The sequence below is a fragment of the Pezoporus wallicus genome, unplaced genomic scaffold, assembly GCF_028554395.1.
Source record: "Pezoporus wallicus isolate ANWC-B61680 ecotype Strahan unplaced genomic scaffold, APGP_CSIRO_Pwel_v1 contig_8166, whole genome shotgun sequence".
NCBI lineage: Eukaryota > Metazoa > Chordata > Aves > Psittaciformes > Psittacidae > Pezoporus > Pezoporus wallicus.
Genome location: NW_026638114.1, coordinates 2,928,906 through 2,948,651, shown reverse-complemented (window position 1 = coordinate 2,948,651; position 19,746 = coordinate 2,928,906). Strand labels below are relative to the sequence as shown.

The window sequence follows — 19,746 nt, the reverse complement described above, 5'->3', positions numbered from 1 at the left end:
GTGACCCAAGCCATGTCTCAAGCTGCTCCTCTCAGAACACCAGGCTCTTCCTTACCACCGTGGCAGTGCTGAGCAGAGTCATGATGTATGTGCACCCAGTGTTTGTGCCCTTTCACACTGCAGCTCTCCAGGTCTTGTACACAAAAAACCAAGTTACTCAGCCACAGTTTCACCCCAAAAATTGGAGATAATTTATTAAATTTTATCACTGACTGAAAAAGTCACTAATGTCTCTTAATAATAAGTTAATGTTCTTAACAGAAAACCCCCAAGCCATATACTGCATTTGCTCAGACTTAATACATTAACAGTATGGTACTCAATAGGTTCCCCTTCACAGAAGGGAGTTTTCAACCACACCACAAGCCTCTGAATCTTCCCCACTGCTTACTCCGGCAAAATAAACTCCTGGATGGCAACTTCAGCAGTCCAGCATTCCACTTCTCTTTTGTGTGGGTCACAGCACCCACCCACCCACCTTCACCTTCATCACCAGCAACAGCAAAAGGGAGAGGGCAGCAAAAAATGCATGTAACTTTACAGCTGCAGCCCAAGGTGTTCTCCAGCCATGCTGCGGAGGCAGAGGTCTCAGCCTGACTCTTCTCAAGGAGCTGATAAAGCAACCTGGGCAGCAGGAGGCTGCTCTAACCCCCACAGCACTGTGTGGACAGGGGCAGGAATGTGACACCTAATAGACCACTAAGACTGCCTGTGCGGATGCAGCTCTGCTAGTGTTTCCCCTGAGGGTGGAAGACAGAACTCTGCTTGCCCTGCTCACACTGCATTCGTCCTTCCTCCTTGGCTCCACAGACATGTTTTGTGATTCTGTTCTAAGGGCATGACAACAGAAAGGCAAGTCCTTGAACAGAATGAAACCACTGAAGAAAGCTGTCCAGGACAACAGCACAGAAATTGAGTGTCCTCCTTTCCACAGCCACCTCCTCACATCATGCTCATACTGCCCACCACCGAGCTTGGCTCCCCTGGGGCTCACCCAGTTAATTCTGACTTTAACATACAGAAGACTCTTCACTGACTGTATGTTTCAGCTTCTACATTACTAGTGTTTATCAAAAGGACAAACAATTCTAGCAACTTTCTGCAGCTGAAGCACTCATAACCCTGGACCCAGGACTGCTGCCCAGATACAGCCGGTTAAAGCTGCGTGGCTCCTCCTCAACTAAAACCTCCTTGCAACCAATGCATACAAGACCTCTGCAAGATTTCCAAGCAGGAGTCAGTGTCCTAAATTAATCTATTTGGACCATTTTGGAGGAAATCTTTGCTGTCTGCCACTCATGCTGCTCCCACACCCCCAGCCTGCCACCAATATGCACAAAGAAGTCAGCAAGCAAGATTCAGAATTAAAATCCCTGTGTGCTTGATACTCCCTGCTCCCAGGAAGGCCTCTGCCCTCTCCACTTGCCTGCTGCAGGAAGGGTGATATTTTGCACAGTGGGTCCATCACACACCTCAGGAGGCAGCTCCAGCCTTCGTCAAGGGGGTGATGAACCTGTGCTCACAGCAGCTATCATGACACTATGGAAGCACACAGCTCTTTGGTCATTAACAGCAGTCAAAGCCACCAGCATCACATCTCCAACCTGTAAAAAGTAAACCCAAGCCAGACAGCTTGCAGAAGCTGACCAAGCCCACCCATCCACACGACCAGAGAGAGACACCAGCAGGCTGGTTTGTTACTCAGCAACCTCTATCATCCTCCTGCTTCCCCTCCTCATCCTCTTCCGTTTCTGTTTTAATCTGGGCCACCCCGAGCCGGTACAAAGCATCGCGAATCACCACCTCCCCAGGCTGGCAGCTCTGCACAATCTCCTGGATCTGCCGATTGACAATTTCCCTGCTGGTGAGGAAGTCCATGAGGCGGTTGTAGAGGTAATAGTGTGTGGCATTCTCGAAGGTGATGGGCTTTTGGCGGATATTGCTGGTTTTGCTGTCGTTGATAGCAGCGATGATAGCGCTGTATGGCTCCAGTTCACGGCACAGGGACATGCAGTGGTGCTGAGCCGTTGGGTCTCGGGAGCTGTTCTGCTCCAAACCCGTGTGAACAATTCGGCGTGCTGCGGACTTGGTGATCGGGTGCTGCACAGAGTGCTCAGCCACAGTCATGTCCACACTGTAGTGCTGGTCGAGCAGTTCAGGGCAGGACACGTACTGCAAGAGAGACATGTACCAGGTAGAACAAAAAGCAATTTCCCGCAGCTGAGAAGAACAAGACAAAGCTAGCACTTGGTGGAACTCCAAACAGCACTATGACCAACGACAGAGGGAGGGCCAACTGACTCAGGCTTCCACTAAACACCATAAAGGCAGTCCTGTATGCACCCCACCTCACTCATATGCCCTCAGAGATAACCCCAAGGCATTAGCAACCCTCTTCTTCTCCCATTTTTCAAGCAACAGCAGTAGTTTGAGAGAAAGGAGTGTTTGTGTCAAAGTGACATACTCAAAATTTCAGGATTTGAACTGCTCTTCCTATTAAGAAGCATGAACTTAATGTAACACCCCAACCGACAGATAACACTTTCCACTGTGCTCAGAAGCTGTGAGCTGGCAAAGCTGAGAGTCAGGAGACACTGATCAGGCCAAATTATCTTGAGGCACAACACATGTTACACATACTTTTTTAAAGTTACTTAAATCTCACTTGAAACTTTTCCATATGGGATTGTCACAGCAGAGTGCAAAGTGAACATAACTAACCGTTGGAGGATCCATGGGGTCAGAGAAGCAGCCCTGGTTCTTCCCCCACATCTGGGAAGTCAGGCTGGAACAGCAGACATCTGCACACAGTGCCACTGAGGACGCTGTATCAACAACATACACTGGAGGCCAGTGACGTGAGGAAACCAACAAGTCCACGTGATCCCGGGCATTTTCTCCTCTTACAATATACTTGGAGCCACACACAACCTGGAAAGAAAAGGATTAACACCAAACAACACACTAAAACTGAAAACTTATGGGAAAAATATAGCCTTAAAATATGCAGCTTCCTTTCAGGTATTCCAGAAAATACAGTAACTAGCCCGTTACTGTCTCTGAATACATTCTGTTTCCTCCTCATACGCATTCAACTTTATCTTGTTCAAGAAGAGGTAATTTTCAGCTACACATCAGGAGCAACATCAAAACCAGGCTTCAGATCACTAGCTGATATTAAAATCCCTCCAGGACTGGTCATACTCTGAGCCCCAAGGCAGTGTGTTTCATTCCAGAGGCCCAGAGGCACCGACTCCATTGCTTCTATTTAATGAGGGAGTTCCACACTGGTCAGTCAGGTAACACTGAATATAGCAAAGCAAGAAAAAACATTGCAACTCCAGCCCTCCTTACCTGATGTGGACACACTTTGTAGATTTTCCCTCCTGTGTGATGAGCAGAGGGTTGTGCAATACTTGTCCCATTCTGTACAAACTCATAGAGAGCCAGGAGGGAGTAGCAGAGCTGGGCCTAGAAAAGACAGGCCCCAGAAAAAGTCTGGATGTGGTTAAAATTAATGGACTCCTCCAGGGGTAGAAGCCTGCAGGCAAGGTTTCCCAAATCCTGATCTGCACTTCATCCAATAACTTCCTAGTCCCACACTCAGCACTGTTAGGATGACAAGCAATTGCATGATGCTGAGCCTGTGACAAGGTAATTACAGGCTTCCTTTCTTCTAGCCCACAAAGGTTCAATTTATTTTACCATGTGTAAATTATCCTATAATGTGTAGGCATTCACTTCTAACCCACCCCTGCCCTCAGTGCAATCAGATGAGAAGTTAATTAACTAGGATGGCAAGTGTGAATGAGGGAAAGAGTGAAGAAAAGCTCCACTCCTGTGGAGCGTGTGGGCAAACAAGCCATTACCTTTGTATCTGAAGGCTCCCAGGGGATGCTGCACTGTGTCAGAAAGCTCTGCAGCTCTTCTTCACTGTAAGAGCTTAACAGCTCAAGCCTGAGGATTTCTTCCTGAAGGAGCCTCACCAAGGCACTCCCATTACCTGCAAAGGCAGGAAACAAGTCTCAGCATTCATTCTCAGGAAGGAAAGTCACCCAAATAATTTATTCCAAAGACTACAGAAGCAGAGACTGCACAATCAACTGCCCAGCAAGAGAAACCCATGAATAGCTTGAAGTGTGTCACAGCCCACACTTCTCTCGAACCCTCTGTTAATGAGGTCACCAGACTGAGCTCAGCAGAGCTGCAGACTCCAGGAGCACTTCTCTATCCTGTCGTTTGTAATCTTTAAATTACTGCTGGACTGACACAAGGATAAACAAGTGACTGGAGAGTGCAGAGAAATGTGACTGCAGCCTTCACGCTGAGCAGCTCTATGCTTACCCTTCACATCTCCCTGGTTCTTCCTCTGGAGCTCCATTTCCAGGAAAGCCCATGTAACCCCCCTGCAGCTCTAGAACAGCTGCAGCCCTATCTGCAAAGCCAACTCATACACTTGTTAAGGTTGCAAAGCCAGCTTTCCTTCTTATACCTAATGCCTAAACTGTTAAGGGAACTGGGCGCTAACTAAATTCAGCTCTCATACATCTGAGCTTATTCATCTCATGGTTTCTTGTTACTTGCCATCAATGACCTGCATATACTCAGTATTGACAACACTGATCAGGACTACCACACCCACCTCCTAGACTCTTTAAGTTCTGTAAAAACTTATTCACCCTTTACTGAAATAGTGATATTGAGCTGCACTGCCTGCAGCTGTCACAGTCCAAGTATCAGTCTAACAGGAAACAAACACTGACTGGCATTGAAGTTGTGCATGCATCCCTCTGCAATCAAACTATATCATCTGAGGTGCAGCCTCAGATGCATCAGAGGACACCAATGTATTCAAGCTTTCCTGGGCAGGCCAAAGCTCAAGCTTACTCACCCCAGCATTCTTGCCTTCTCTCAGCAGACATAATTGCAATCGATAATTCTCAACTCTAAAGATCACCAAAAGCCACCACCACATAAAGCACTCCCTTAATAAGCACAACCTCAGCAGTTACCTGGCATTGGCTGTGCATCCAGGTTCTTGTCCTTCTCAGTATTGATCACCACTGCTCCTCTCATCAGTGGAGGGAAGAAAGGAGCAACAATAGAAGCATCAAACTTTGTGATGGGGATGCTAGAAGGAAAAGCCATCTGCTCAATCACCTCTGTCTCCATCGTGGACCAGAAGTCTTCTACATTCACTTCACTTGATGGCAGGAATTCCGGCCAAGTAAACTAGAAAGAGCAAGAAATACACTAGTCAAATACAAATAGCCTTAGCTCAACTGACAGTTTTGAGTGAGACAGCCTCACTCAAGGCATAAGGACTCCACAGGAGAGCTCTCAAGCCAAATACAATATGATGGCTTCAGACTCCTAGAGTTCCCCACCATCACTTTTCCTCGGGTGAGAGTCAAAACCATTTATTTGACATCAAAGCCAGACATGCTGCATAGGATAAGTGGGGCTTTTCTCCCCACTAGAGAGGACAACACCTCAAGGAAACTGCTGTTGGAGAAAAAACAGAATGCTTTCATGTCACAGGAAGAAGGCCAAGTTCAGCAGCTTTCATCCAAGGTCCCTTACTCTGAGAGGCTACTGGACAAAAGCTGTGGTCCAGAGACAAAGGATCTTGTTTTCCCCAAACCATACATCAACCCCTCTAAGAGGAAGTGCAGGCATCACCACTCCAGCCACATCCTCTTACTAGCCATCAGCAAAAAACTGCTCACAAATGTATAATGTAATTATTATGCATTAGAAAGACCAGAGTCAGCAAAAATCATTACGATCTGCTTTGAACACAAACAGGATCTGAAGGTTGTGAGAAGCCCACCTCTATGTTTTTCAGTGCCAGGACATTTTCCACATTCCTCTGGGCTATTTCCACCTTGGGGGTTATGCCACAGATTCCACAGATCATATCATTGTAATCCCGGACTGTCAGGCATTCAAAGGCCCAGTAGCCATTGCACAGCAGTTCCTGGAGCTGAACCTGCTCATCAGGGCTCAGACTTTTTTCTGAAAAGAGAACATGCCACTATTAGAGCTTTCACTTCCTAAAGTCAGTGGAGAGGTGCTAGAACTCTCCTATGCAGAGTTAAAAACAAAGCTGTTCTCCAGAGAGCTGTTACAAAGAACTGGTCATCAAGATGTTGTTTGGTTTAGGAAGTGATTTAACAGAAACATACCACACCAGAATTTGCCTTTCTGTAACCTAACAATCATCAGGAGGTCAGTTTGGTTTGTTACAGTAAAAAAAAAACAAATAAAAAACCACAAAAAACCAAGAAGGAAAACCCACCAGTTTGCTCCTGAACAGAGTCAAGGATATTGCCAATAGCCACCCTGGGATCCTCTCCAAGTTTAATGTGGTTTCGGATTGCAAACAGAAGATCCAAGCTCACTAACAACTTGTTACCCACATTGAAAAGGCCTGCAGTTAAAACACAAAACACTTATTGTTCATAGAGTTCCAGATCTTCCTCACAAAGAAATATATTCCTTACTGATATGTAACATACAAACATGGTTCAGAGGATAATGGAATCATGCGGATAGTGCTTCTGGGACTGTTCCCTCTACAGATTAGCACATCTCAGACTTCATGCATTTAAATTTAAATGCTTTTAAATTTAAAAAGCTACAAGGAACAGCAGCAAATCCATCTCCTCAGCTCCACACTGCATTGCAGGAGGCCCACACTGACTGCCACTCGAGCCTCACCAGCCAACACTGAGAAACAGCTCCCTGCAGAGATGTTTTTGACTCATCTCAGGGGTTGTCTTGCAGAACACATTTACCACTCACACAGCGAAGCAAGGCACAGTCTTCCTCAAAGCATTCATACATGCTTTCCCTCAGAAATAGAGATTTACTTGCAGAAGAATAGTGCAAGTCAAAAATAATTCAAGCTGAATACACTGGGAAAGGCAAAATGCTTTTCTGTAAGTTGGTACGCTGACATTTTTCCTACCTGTGTAAATATCAGTGAAGCTATGGAGCGCCAGACACTGCAGGTTCAAGCACACTTTGACTTGAGCTGTAACCACCTGTAATCTATTCGCTGTCAGCAGCCAGCACTCCTGAGGACCAGCAAGGGAACTGTAACAGACAAAAGGCAACTAAAAGTCAAGCCAAAAGGGGTTTTAGTCCAGTCCTGCAGTAACTTTGGATGTTCTAGAGGAGATGAGTTCATTAGTAAGTCAGTCTAAGCCAGTTCACATCATTTCACACCAGAAAAAGAAATAACTACATTAAAATGATCCCCCTGGCAGAGTCAGGTCACTGCTCACATTCCTTTAACAGCACTAAAACATCTCTCCAGCTCCATACATCAGGCACATAGTATTGGAGAGTTGGAGAAAATCTACATCCCCAGCTGCCCTGGAAGAAGTGTCAGCCCTATTGCTGGTACAACAAGTGGTGGTTAGTAACACATTCTCCCTGCTAGCCTGTCCCTGCACAGAGATTCAGAAAGGCTGCTCCTCTGCAGTACAGCTGCTGAGGAGGAAGTTCAGATAGAAAAATGCCAGTTTTGCCCTAATGCCAGAAATATAGCTGAGAAACCAGGAATCAAGGTGAAAGCTAAGCTCCCTCCCACTGGCACGAGTTTAATTAGAGGCTACACAGACACGTATGAGAGTCCAACTGCAAAGCAGCCCAGCATGGAAGCAAGGATTTACAAAGCACAGGTTAGTAAGTCACGAGGTGAGGGACAAGGGGCAGGATAGCACTGTTCTGCAAAAATTACTGTGTATAAAAAGTACCTCTCCTGGAAAAAAAACCTCAGTTAGTACTAATCTGACCAAAGGGAAAACACACAACTGGTTATAAAGAAAATCTTTTTCATTGAGGAAGGAAACACAACAGTAAACTACCCAACATTTTGCTGTGGGAAACATTTCAGCTCATGCTTTTGACAACAAAAGGATGTCTGGCAAACTCGGTAAGGAGATATCCTACAGGCTTTCACAGAAACCTGCTTAAGGTAATCCAGCCTACATACTGGTAGCTTCTGAAAGTATTTCAGGTTTCAATTTGGATATCTGTTCAAAAAAAGGATTCACTCAAGCCCATGCTAAGCCATGAAAAGAATGAAAACAACATAAGCAAAAAGATCACACAGGAAATATTCAGATCAGGAAGAAAGAGAAAAGAGAAATCACATAATGCATATCCCACAAGTTTGCATCTGTCAGGCTCAAAACAGAGTGGAAAACAAAAAAGGGATGACTAATGAAAAGACTTTGTTTCAAGATAGAAAAAAATAGATCTAGACTTAGCAGTCACTTTTGATCAAGCTCTCCCATTGTATAGAAATGGCAACTATGACAAATTATACTGCACAGGAGAAAGCAGCTAAACCCTTTCCACATGCATCTAGCTTAGTGCCACCTATATATGCTTCAGTACCAGGGCTACAGCAAATACTATTTCAGGCACGCTTTAACAGAGTATTAGCACAAGGTTGAAAGAGTCACAAGTCTAAAACAGAATCTTACTTCTCTCCCCCTTTGAACAGTGGGCTGTTACAGAGGAGGCACTGCGCAGATGGAGACTCATAGTAGTTTGACCAGGAGGTCTGCTCTATGGTGACTGTCTCCTCACTCACGTTGGACAGGATGAGCCGTGAGCTGTTGAGTTCCTGGATGAGCGTGAAGACCTCTGCCAGCTCTGATTCATTCTCTGGGATCTGCATTACCTTGCGCAGCAACTGCAAGGTGGACTGACGCTGGATCTCTTTCTGGGAGGGGGTTAAGGGTTCACTGGTGTTCAGCACATCAGACTGACATGGACTCACCTCCTAAAAAGCAAGCGAAACATATTCAACTAGGCAGGCACGGGGTGAAATGTTAAGAAGCCCAAAGAAGTCAAAAAAGGTAGGAGAAACACAGTAATCTTTGCACCCAGCAGACTTGACTTAATTACAGAGCTCAGTCTTTCAGGAACTCCTATAATACTGCTAAAACCACCAGATTTGTCATTAAACTGGAGCATTTGGATTAAGGATCAAGAGGGTGAGGACAACCGTGTGACAGGAATGTTAAAACACATCTAGAACCAGAAAATAAGAAAACAAACTAAATGAGGAAGAGAGGAGGCACATGCCCCTCAAAATGCAAGCTGAGCTAAGGGCACTGCTGTTCCTGACACAGCTGCTTACACTTGAGTTTCACACAGGCCATTTCAGTTTATTTACTTAAAAAACATTACACAGCCATGTTCTTCAAAATAAAAAAGACAAGTGGAAGAGTCATATTACCACAGAGACTAAAATGTAGCCTGTCTGTGCTGAGTGGGCATTTCAGCTAAGAACAGGACACCTCCTTTTTCTCCTCTTCTTTTTTTTTAAAGCAATTCTGTATGAGAAAAACTGAAACTTTGAATGCAAAAAATCCCCAAACAAACCAACCCCAGAATTTATGATTTATATCCATGTAGAATAGCAGACAGATGAAAACCACCTTTCTACAACAAGAAACAAATACTACACCCTGAAATAAATTTAGGCTGGAAGTTGCACTACAAGCCCTTAAAAATAGGAAACTCTAATAGAAGATGTACTAACTTAACTGACATTAGCCACAAACTGGTCACGAACAGAGCATACTTGGGAGTTTCTTGATGAAGTTCAGCAAAGCTGACACAACGAACGTGACTTTAGGGGTGATTTCCCCAGCACGTACTGACATGTTATAAGCATTTTTAAGCTACGGAGACATCCAGTGGTAGAACTGAGTGCTCTCAGGCTCATTCTCAGCCTGAAACACCAATACTGCAGGAGTTGGACAGTAACATCAGGAGTGTTTCCAATAGGACATTATTGTTACAAAAGCTTACAATAATGAAAAAAAACAGTAAGATGTTCCCATGGGCACTAGCAAACTAAGGTACTTCCCTGCCCACCCCACGGCAGCCTTTTGAAAATACAAGTTATTCTGAACCTTACCAGGGATTTTGCTGTTTTCTCAGCTCTGTCTTTGGCAAGGTTGTATCCACAGCTTGGACAGATGCGTGGCTTGTGCCTGTTTGTATACACATAACTACAAGAGGGGTTCTTGCATTTCCCTCTGCCACGTGATGTTGCCAATCCCAAATCCTGAATGACACAAAAGAAGCATTTACTGAACTTGACTTTTAGCCATCTTAGACTTTTAACAGTTGGACTTGATGATCTCAAAGGTCCTTTCCAACCTAAATCTTGTTGTGATTCTAAGCCAACAAAGTTCTAGAAAAGTCTGCTTGAATATCACACTTTTCCCCCACTTTACGATGCCCCGTTTAAAGGTCAAACAGGCCCTGTCACTTTGCACAGAATACTTCTAACTGGCATTCAAACATTCTGCGGCCAGTTCCAGAGCCCATAAGCACTCACACACTGAGTTCATTCAGAAAGCACTGATCCTCCCTGCTGAACTCAAGGAGGGGTGGGGATTACACTAGGACATGAAGGAAAATCTAGTACTTAGCAAGACTGAACAGTATACAGTCACCCTGGATTAGATCAACAGATGATAGAGTACAGATTGTCTCACATTAAATAGGAGAGACATTTCTGCAAGTCAGTAAAGTCACAGAACAGCCTATCCCAGAGATGACATTCCCTGCAGCACAAGTCAGACCATCTGAAAAATGCTCACCAAAGTTACAGTGCAGCTGTACTTGTAGGAAGGGAATATGTCTGGTTTGACCTCCACTACTTCAACCTGAGATGCCCTGCTGGTCAAAGCACTGTGGGGCTAGAGATTGAAAGCAGAAAAAAAACAAACACCCATGAGATCCCTACTTCTGAATACATATATCCTGTAAGCAATACCTATTAGCATTTTTCCCTTCACAATAAATCAATTAATGTTCATTTAATATCAGAGGACTACAACACACTGTTTTGCATACTAAGGCATTACAATTCACACAGAAGTATTCCAGCATCTTGGCATACTCTTGTCATATTTCACAGGTGAAAGACTCTACACTCAGTATTGCATGTCAGATTATCAAAGCACTAGCAGATCCTCAAAACATCTTCTGGAAGTAACTGGTTCTCAATGCAGTCAACAGAAGTAGTGTCCAACAGCATTTCTCAGTTCACTTCTACATGCAGCCATGTCACACTGATGCTGCTTTTGAGCTGTATCATAAAAGCTGTCAGTCATAGATCTTATCATAAGACTGCTACATTTTTATATTCTATTTCTCATCACTCAGGTCATATCATCTGTGAAAAGAAAACCAACAAAACACACAGAAACAAACAGGAAAATAATATGCATTTGAAGAATAAAGTATAGGTACCTTTCGCTCCTCGGCACTTGGTGGCTGCAGAACTGACTGGCCCAATTGTTTCAGTGTACTGGGCTTCAAGCCTGATGTTCTCACAGGGGAATGCTTGTCTTGAAAGAGAAAAGGGATGCAGCAGGTTAGATATGAGAAAATAGAACCTGTTTCATTCAACATCTTTGCTAAATGCCATCACAGTCATGTGAGATTTTTTCCTCTCAACTTGGAATGACCCAAGCAGGTGTTTCATGGCCCATTTACTGCACACTCAGAGAGTGCTTTTCTCTAGCATAGGTCACTATCTCCCTTCAGGCTTATCTTATTATGTGAGAGAGAGCACCTCAATATGGTGAAGACAGACAATTGCTCCCAAAGCATTCCAGAGAATACAGCTCTTACCAGCATTCCCAAAAGCCTGTCTGTTGCTTGACTGTTCAGTGCTGGCTTCTCTCCCCACGTTGGCTGGTGCAGGCAGAATGGCTCGCATGGGTCTTGCTGCAGCCAGCAAGGAGGGCTTCGGTCTTGGTTTACTCTTTACTTCTTGTCCTTTGTGTGTAGGAGTTGGAGCATCAATTCTGAAAAAGGAGAGCTACAATTGGTAAAAAATTCCATTGATTCCCCCTCAACCTCAATTTTCTTCTCTTTCTTGAGCTGTGCTTTATTAGCACAATAATCACAGCTATTGTGAAAGGAGAAGCAGCACCAAGGATACATCTGCCCTGTGACCACAGTTTGTCATTTAAAAAACATCAGCCCTGATAAACAAACTCACAAAGGAACAATCCAGAACTAGCACAAAACAGACAGCAAACAGAACAGGTCTTACAGGAAGCACTGCCAACGGCTTTCAATTTCCTGGGTTAGTCCCATCGGCACACAAGACATCATATGCTCCCATAACACAGAAAACTGACTTACCCCACTGGCTTTTTTGCAGAGGCATTTGGACTTGTCACCTCAGAAGACAGTGGCATCCCCATCCCTACACTATCTTTCTCTGCCTGCTCTGTGGATGACTCTCCTTGCTGTTGACTCTCTTGACTCAGCACCACTCCAGCAGCACTCTGTCCAGCTTCAGCAAGCACACTGTTTCCAAGAACATGAGCCTCAGAGACGATCACTTCCTCCCACTCCAGCTCCTGCATTTGCTCTCCAACAGGCACAGCATTCAGCAGCTGGCTGACAGCTTCAGAGCTTTCCAGGGCAGACTTGGAGGTACTTTCACTCACAGCTGCTGGCTCTGTGAATACTGACTGTTGACCTCTTTTAGCTGCTGGAGTTTTAAGAGAGGTGCCTGAATTTGGCTCAGATTTGCTTTTTGGTTGCTTTTCCTGGAAATAGAGATAGTTATATTTCAGAGCTCTACACTTTAACAGATAAGTTCGCTTCACATATGCCAGTTTGCCATGGCTTATTTAATGCTGGATCAAACCAACAGAATCCTAAGTATTTAAGCAGCAAGTTGTACAAGAGCAGAAAGACATCATCTCCTACGAAAGCAAGTCCCTGTTAACATTTTACCTAGCCTCCTGGCCCTCCATGTATTATTTTTAGACACTGTTTATTGTGAAGTATCAGTCTTTCTTAAACTCCCTCAAATACCATCATTAGCACCAACATCACAAACTCACCCACCACCCTCTGTAACAAGGGCCCACCTCCTACGCTCCCCTTTCAAAGCTTCAGCTCTGATGCTGTCCTTTCACAAGATTGAGAAACCAGAGGGAGACAGAGAATGCCTATCTTCCTATCTTTTCATATATCTATTGATATATGAAATATATATCTATTGATATATGAAAACCATACATTTGAGCAAGTCATGAAACAGAATTACTTTAGGAAGGTTTTTTGGCTTTAAGAAAAATGTTACCTTCAAGGCTAAGGTTACAGAACCCATGTACTGGGGCCAAGAAAGGTTTGATGTAACACTGAATTGGTATGCAAAAAGACACCAGGAATAGAACCAAGAGCTTCTGGCATGATAAACACATTAATTCTAAGCTCTCTACAGAGTTCATACTCAGAAGGATAATCCAGGTGCTTAAAAACAGACACAGAATCAATCTTAGAATGGTTTGTTTGGAGGGGACCTTAAAGATCATCTAGTTCCAACACCTTCCACTAGACCAGACTACTCAAAGCCCCAGTCCAATCTGCCCTTGACATCTTATAACCTATGCTCTTTCCTAAGGAACAGAAGGGTATGTGCATATTCAGTTTCAGTCCTACTGATGTTATTGCCAGTTAAAAAGTCTGCTGGTGCATGTTTTTCCTAGGCATGATACCATAGGAAAAAAGTTGAACTGTTTATGCAAATGTGTACCCAGAAGAGTAGAATGAAACTGAAAGCAGGAAAACTCCTCTAAAAGTTTTCAGCTCTAATCAATGCATGATTTAACAGGAGCAGGCATGCCATATTTAGCCAGAAACACATTTTTGCCGTTAGTCACCTACTTCAGCAGGTTTACAGAACAAAAGCTAAGACTCCATCGTCACTATTCATGCCCTACCACACAGGAAGTCCAGCCATCAGATCAGACACTACAGAGTTTGTAAGCTGCCTACAAAAGTTCTTGCCCCTAAATGTTTAATGGACCTGGAAATGAAACAAAGAAGCTTCAGAACAAATCCATAAAAAGTCACCGAATGTCAGTGTAAATGTCACACTGACTATCCTTGAACTTGTGCTTGAGCAGCCTTGTTTCAGACAGAGATTTAAGGAAGAACATACATCTATTCAGAGCTGGCCAGTTACCATGACATTGCCAAAGTTTCTGGAGGAAGTTGTTTTGGCTGTATACAGCTAGTAAAGATGCCAACAACTTGGGCAGAGTAGGTATCATGTGGAGGAAGACTTTTCCACTCAAACTTCACAACTCCACCAACACCTGGTGATTTCCTTCCAGCCAAAGGTCAGAACATCATGAATGATCAGACATGTGGCCTTGAGTCAACAATACCCAAAGGCACTTCAGCTTTCACTAGATCAACTTTATTAGCTGGCTCCCAAAGGATCATATACCTACTACAGTTGAGAACCGTTCCTCCCTTCTGTTGAAAAAAATGCTGAAAGACCACAGAAAACCTCAGTTTGTAGAAGAATTTCAAATATAGAGAAATTACCAAAAAAAAAAAAATGGCTTAACCGATTTCCTGAGCTTAGCTAGGGCTGCAGCAGGAAGAACAGGCAATGTCTTCCAGTCGCAGGAACTACAGAACACAAGGACACAGATTGCTTCTGGCATTATCTGACTTCCTGCACTAGATCTATACATCTAGAAATACCAGACATTCACAAAGACAGTACTTTTTGTCTAAAAAACAGGGAAGAAAAGGCAAATTTACCTTTGGGATCCATTTTCCTCCCAGGAAGTTCCCACATAATGGGCATTTTGGTGGCTTATGCCTGGTGACATAAGTGAAGGAACACCCAGGATTGGTGCAATTTCCATGTCCCCTTCGAGTATAGGTGGTTGTCTGAAACGAGAGTTGTCAAGAATTTCTCTACAGAGCTGAAAAAACCACAGAGCTGAGGTCATCACTCCCTTTCTCCTCATAAGCACTTTACAAAGTGTTATTCAGCAAATCACCAGCACTCCACTATTATTCCTTTCACTGATCAACCACCACACAGCTGGATCAGAGTGAGTCAGCACCATAACTACTCTGAGTGTAAACGCTCAGTCTATACAAGTCTTCACTGTTACCAGAATTAAGTTCAAATTGCAGAGCAGAGATGAACAATTTGTATAAACTACCATAAGGAGACGCTAACCTTGCGTTTACAGTGATGTAACAGTTCTGAGCAAATCATAGTAAGAGAGTAAAAAAAATGGTTCGAACAGCAGTCCACATCAAGGCCAGGTGGGATTAATAGACTCATGTCAATAGAGCAACAAGACATGAAGCCAAGCACTCATGATGTAGAGGCAGTTTTCATTGGTGACTTACTCTTGGATGCAGTGGTCAAGCACCTCCCTGGTGCTTTAGTGTAACTTACTGTGAACTACTGTAACACCAGCAGCAGCACCAGGCACTATTTATAAAAGCCAACTAAAGCAGAACCTGTCATCTTTGCCAGGAAAACTCCATCAATACATTTGAGCTTCTGTCAGCACAGCACTTGATATTCTGAACTCAACACTCCCGTGGCAGTTGCTGTGCCATAGGTCCCTAACTAGGTATGGGGTTTCTTGAGAAATGCAAGCGCTGCTGTCAAAGAAATAAGACCCGAGTACTTCTCAGGAACTAACACCTGAGGTATTTCTAGTCTCCCCAAGACACCTGGAAGAATACGACACTATGTGCCACTACAAGTATCTGCAGTTTTCCACCAGCTGGAAGTACAGAGAGCCTGGAAAACAGGATTTGAGGCTAGCTTATACAATCCAAGGAGCTGTGCTGACTGTACAATAAATTCCTACAATGCCTACAGAAACACAGGTGGCTGCAGTGGTTAGACTGAAGAGAAATAATGGTATTCTTCCTAATACAACAGGCCACAAAATCTTTTATGCAAGTTCTCAAAACCTTAAGTGACTGTTCCTCGCCTGTCACATGGCCAAAGCAACAGCCACCCAAGAGACTGGAGAGTTCACGTTTTCCTGTCAAAAGAGTAGATTCTTGCCCTTAAAGGGATGGACACTGGCATTTTATGAAGACAAATACGCATCCAAAGTAAAGGACACAGACCCTGGAAAGGGCAACACAAAGTGCTATTGGCCAGACGTGTTGTGATAGCATTATCTACTGTTTCCAAGAACTCCTTGAGAAAGAAGGCAGCAGAAGACCCTATAAGACACTTCAGAATTCAGGGACCCCCATTAGCACATACAATGCATAAAACCGGACAAGATATAAACTGACACAATGGCTCCATATTGGACCATGATCAAACCCTTCCTACTCTAGTTACGACAAACCTATAGTGACATATCCATACCTTAAAATACCACACAAGACTTTGAATCTCTTACCAATTTAATGGACGCTGGGTTCTCCACAACAGAATGAGCTGGCAAAGGTAACATAATGAACTGTGTAGCTGGTGTGGAGGAGCTGCTCTCTTCAGTATCCTGAAATGAAGTCAAAGGGAAAATAAATCCAGAAAACAAGAGACATGGTGATCTGTGTTCCACTCTCTCATGAACACTACCATTGAACATGTGTCTTAAGGACTGATGAGAACAGAAAGCAGAAAATAGGAGTGATCATTTCAAAAGCAATGGCCTAGCAGGTTCACTCTGGAAATTACTAAACTCTCCACAGATTGAAATTGAAATCAGCAAATCCCATTCTTACCAAAATAAAGGTTTCTATAACCTATCCCTAAAACCTCAACTTAAAATGACTCCCTTCTACCTCTCTGCAACCAAAAAACAGCTATCAGGAGGTAACATTTTCTCCTCCCTAAAAATCTGTCCAAAAAAACACAAATCTGTTCAACTGTAGAACCTACCCCAAGTCTTTTTATAAGAAAAAACTAAAAAACCTCAAGCAGTCATCTGAAGACAGACATCATATCAGCACATGTTAGAGCCAATCTGCAAGCGGACTCTAATCACAGAGTTACAAAAGGTGCTGTCTCCTTCCCCACTGAGCCTAAGCCTTTCGCAGCTATCAAAAATCTTAAGTAAAATGTGTTAAGCAACATTTGGAGCATTTCAGGTGAGAGTCTGGCAGGAGTCTGAGTCTCGCTATTAAAACTTACCCTCCCAGTCACCACGGTCACCACAGACACACCATCTGACACCTGAGGACGGGCCACAGCAATGTTCCCATTGGACATGTCTGTGGGGTTGTTAACTAGAGTCTCCTCAATAACTACCCGAGCTGTCTGATATGGTTGCCCTTCTATTTCCAAAGAAGCCTCATCCAAGAGGATATCTCCAACCACTTTCTCTGTCACAGGCCCAACATAATGAGAGAGAACCTCCGTTGCAACTGCTTCCTCCAGAGCATCTGGCTGGGTGAAGGAAGCAGTGTCTTCTGCCAGCCCTTCGATGGCGAGACACTGCTGGGAAATGCCCACATGGCTTGAGTCCACAGAAAGGACGTTCTGCACAGCATCACGGGGGACACTGGTGATGTTCGTGGAAGCTCTTAAGCCTTCAGACGCTGCCTGACCCTGTGTGACACACAGTTCCAGAGACTGCCTGCTCCTCTCTTCATGAAGAGTGGTTTTGGGAATAATGATATAGTCTGAGCGAGGAAGAATCTTACGGAAACCTGGAATGTCTGGAACTACTGCAGTTAGAGCGGACACCTTGGAATTCTGTTGGCAAAAACAGAGTACAGAATAAATAAATAAGAGAAAGGGAAGAGATTCAGGTCTCAATCCAGCTATTTTAGAGCCTGAAGTTTAAATCGTTTCCTGAAGTAGATTGCTGAGAATTTCCCCCATGACAGAGCCGGCAGAATCCCTTTCAGCCCTGGTTTTACCACCCACTTTACCATCGGTCAGCCTGATGACACAACACAAAAATGACTATCCCCATCAGCACGTATTAGACATATCTGTCATGAATTTAAAGACATTATTCCGTACTGAACAGAAAGCGAAAGCAAGACACAGGGGCCTCACATACTGCTTCTTTACAGGCTCTCCTAAGCAGAAATACAAACTGGAAACTGCAGTTAAATGATCTTCCAACAAACAGCACTGGGTGAGCAGTTAAGTGCCTCCCTTTATGCAGCAAAGAGCTGTCAGGAAGCAGACTTACCGGGTCCAATCCCTCTTTCTCTAACTTGGCTTTCTCCAAGTAATAGCTTTTTTCAGCCACACTGAGCAACCTCCAGCTCTCACTGATCTTTTTGTTGATTTCAGATTGAGGGAGGTGGGGGAGCTCTTGCTGTACTTTCAAGTAAATATCATAATAGTAGAGGAGGTAAGCAGATCTGAAATTAAATCAGACACCACAATGGTAAGGACATTCTACATAAATTCTTCTGGCAAAAGAAATCTACAAGTTTTATATTTGTCTCAAGGTCAGATGACAAGTATGTTACATTCAGTTATACTTGTAAATGTGGTTTTTAACCAAATGAAAACTAACATTCTAGGGAGAACCTCTTAAGTAGGGACAAAGAGTCTAAGGCAAATATTCTGGGGTAGACAAACTTTCTATCAATCAATGTAGCACCTCTAAAGACAAGAATATCAGAGTAGGCTCAGAGTGTCAAACTAATGTTTTCTACGTGATGTGTTACACTACGAAGTGTCCCAAGCATATGGCAAAGTTCATTCTCATCAGAAACTGTTCCCACAGCACACAGGAGCTGAATGAAGACACAAGGAACTTACCTAGGCTTTTTGGCTTTTTCTCCATGATCACCAGTGCTTTTGTACTTCTTTTTCTTCTTAGATGGCACTGGTGATGATGCATAAGTGTAAGTGCCCTCTATTTCCTCCATTACCACAGTTACTTCAGTGCCATCATACGGAGCCTCCATTGCTAAAAACATGTATTTTATGTTATGCACTTGCCAAGTTATACCAAATTTCTCAGAACAAAGACCACTCTTGATCATCTTTGTAAGCTGCCAGCACCAATGGCCTGTGAGTTTGGCTGTTATTAGCTAAGGTAAGTACATGTTAGCTATTATCAATTTTTAGAAGAAACCACTTTTATTACTACAACCTCAATCCCGTCTGTTCAGTGCAGGCACACTGCATCTGCACTCCAAAGCTGCAGTTCCCCAGGAACCTCACAGTTAAGTTTGGCAATCCAGAAGGAGCCTCACGCCCAGGAAGCAGGTGTCCAGCAACAAGGTACCCCTGCCATGTTCCCAAAAAATGACGCCAGAGCCTGAATAAGCACGGAAGCCTCTCAAGCCACCAGATCTCTAAGGCTCCTGGCTTCACACCGATGACGGCCACAGCCTTCGGGGCGCTGGGAGGCAGAGAAGACACGATAAGCCTCAGGAACTAAAGGGTAACGCTACCCGGGCTCAGGCGCAGCCCACACCTGACCCGACCTCGGCCCCACGCAGTCACTAATCCTGGGCAAGCCCATTAAACCCAGTCCTGTCTCCCGCACAGCGCCCACAGAGCAATGGCCAACTTTCCTCCCATGCGCCCCCCGAGGAAAAGCCCCATTCCCTCGGGCACTCACCGGGCAGCACTGGGGACGCGCGACGGGACAGGCAGCGAGCTGTGGTCACATCCCAGCCGGGGCGCAGCGGCGCGGGGGAGGCAGCGCCGGAGCTACGGGCCAGCCGCATGGAGAGGAGAGCTCAGATGGGCTGTGCGGGGCGGGCCACACCGGCATACTGCGCCGGCGGCAGGCCTGGCCCGGCCCGGAGCACTGGGGCAGCACCGGCACCACCACCGGAAGTGCAGGCGGCAACATCCGGGTCGCTGCGTGACGGCTGGAGAGGGCGGAGCCACGCCGGCGGGGAGGGCGGGGCTGGGGCAGCGTCCGTTGGTGTTGTGGCGGGAAGGGGCGTGAGGCGGGAAATGGG

The 19,746-nt window shown here is 44.7% G+C and overlaps 1 protein-coding gene across 1 annotated transcript; it reads right to left on the bottom strand.

The window, feature by feature from the left end:
* Positions 1–162: 162 nt before the first annotated feature.
* Positions 163–19,536, bottom strand: HMGXB3 (HMG-box containing 3). The gene is made up of 20 exons (XM_057409546.1): positions 19,398–19,536; positions 18,587–18,737; positions 18,006–18,180; positions 16,994–17,557; positions 16,260–16,358; positions 14,629–14,760; positions 12,199–12,611; positions 11,680–11,855; positions 11,296–11,393; positions 10,641–10,739; positions 9,950–10,099; positions 8,502–8,803; positions 6,974–7,101; positions 6,302–6,433; positions 5,834–6,018; positions 5,013–5,232; positions 3,870–4,003; positions 3,355–3,471; positions 2,722–2,931; positions 163–2,172 (listed from the first exon to the last, which is right to left on the bottom strand). The coding sequence occupies exons 1-20, from the start codon at positions 19,504–19,506 to the stop codon at positions 1,702–1,704; spliced, it is 4,065 nt and encodes a 1,354-aa protein (XP_057265529.1). The 5' UTR covers positions 19,507–19,536; the 3' UTR covers positions 163–1,701.
* Between the last annotated feature and the right edge of the window lie 210 nt (positions 19,537–19,746).

Bases quoted from the DNA above. Each gene is read 5' to 3' on its own strand.
- HMGXB3 (XM_057409546.1), bottom strand. From the start codon at position 19,506: ATGCGGCTGGCCCGTAGCTCCGGCGCTGCCTCCCCCGCGCCGCTGCGC. The intron at 10,740-11,295 runs GTACCTATACTT...TTCAATCTCTAG, and splicing joins CAAGTGCCGAGGAGCGAAAG to CCCCACAGTGCTTTGACCAG. The intron at 6,019-6,301 runs GTGGGTTTTCCT...TTCTCTTTTCAG, and splicing joins CTCTGTTCAGGAGCAAACTG to AAAAAAGTCTGAGCCCTGAT.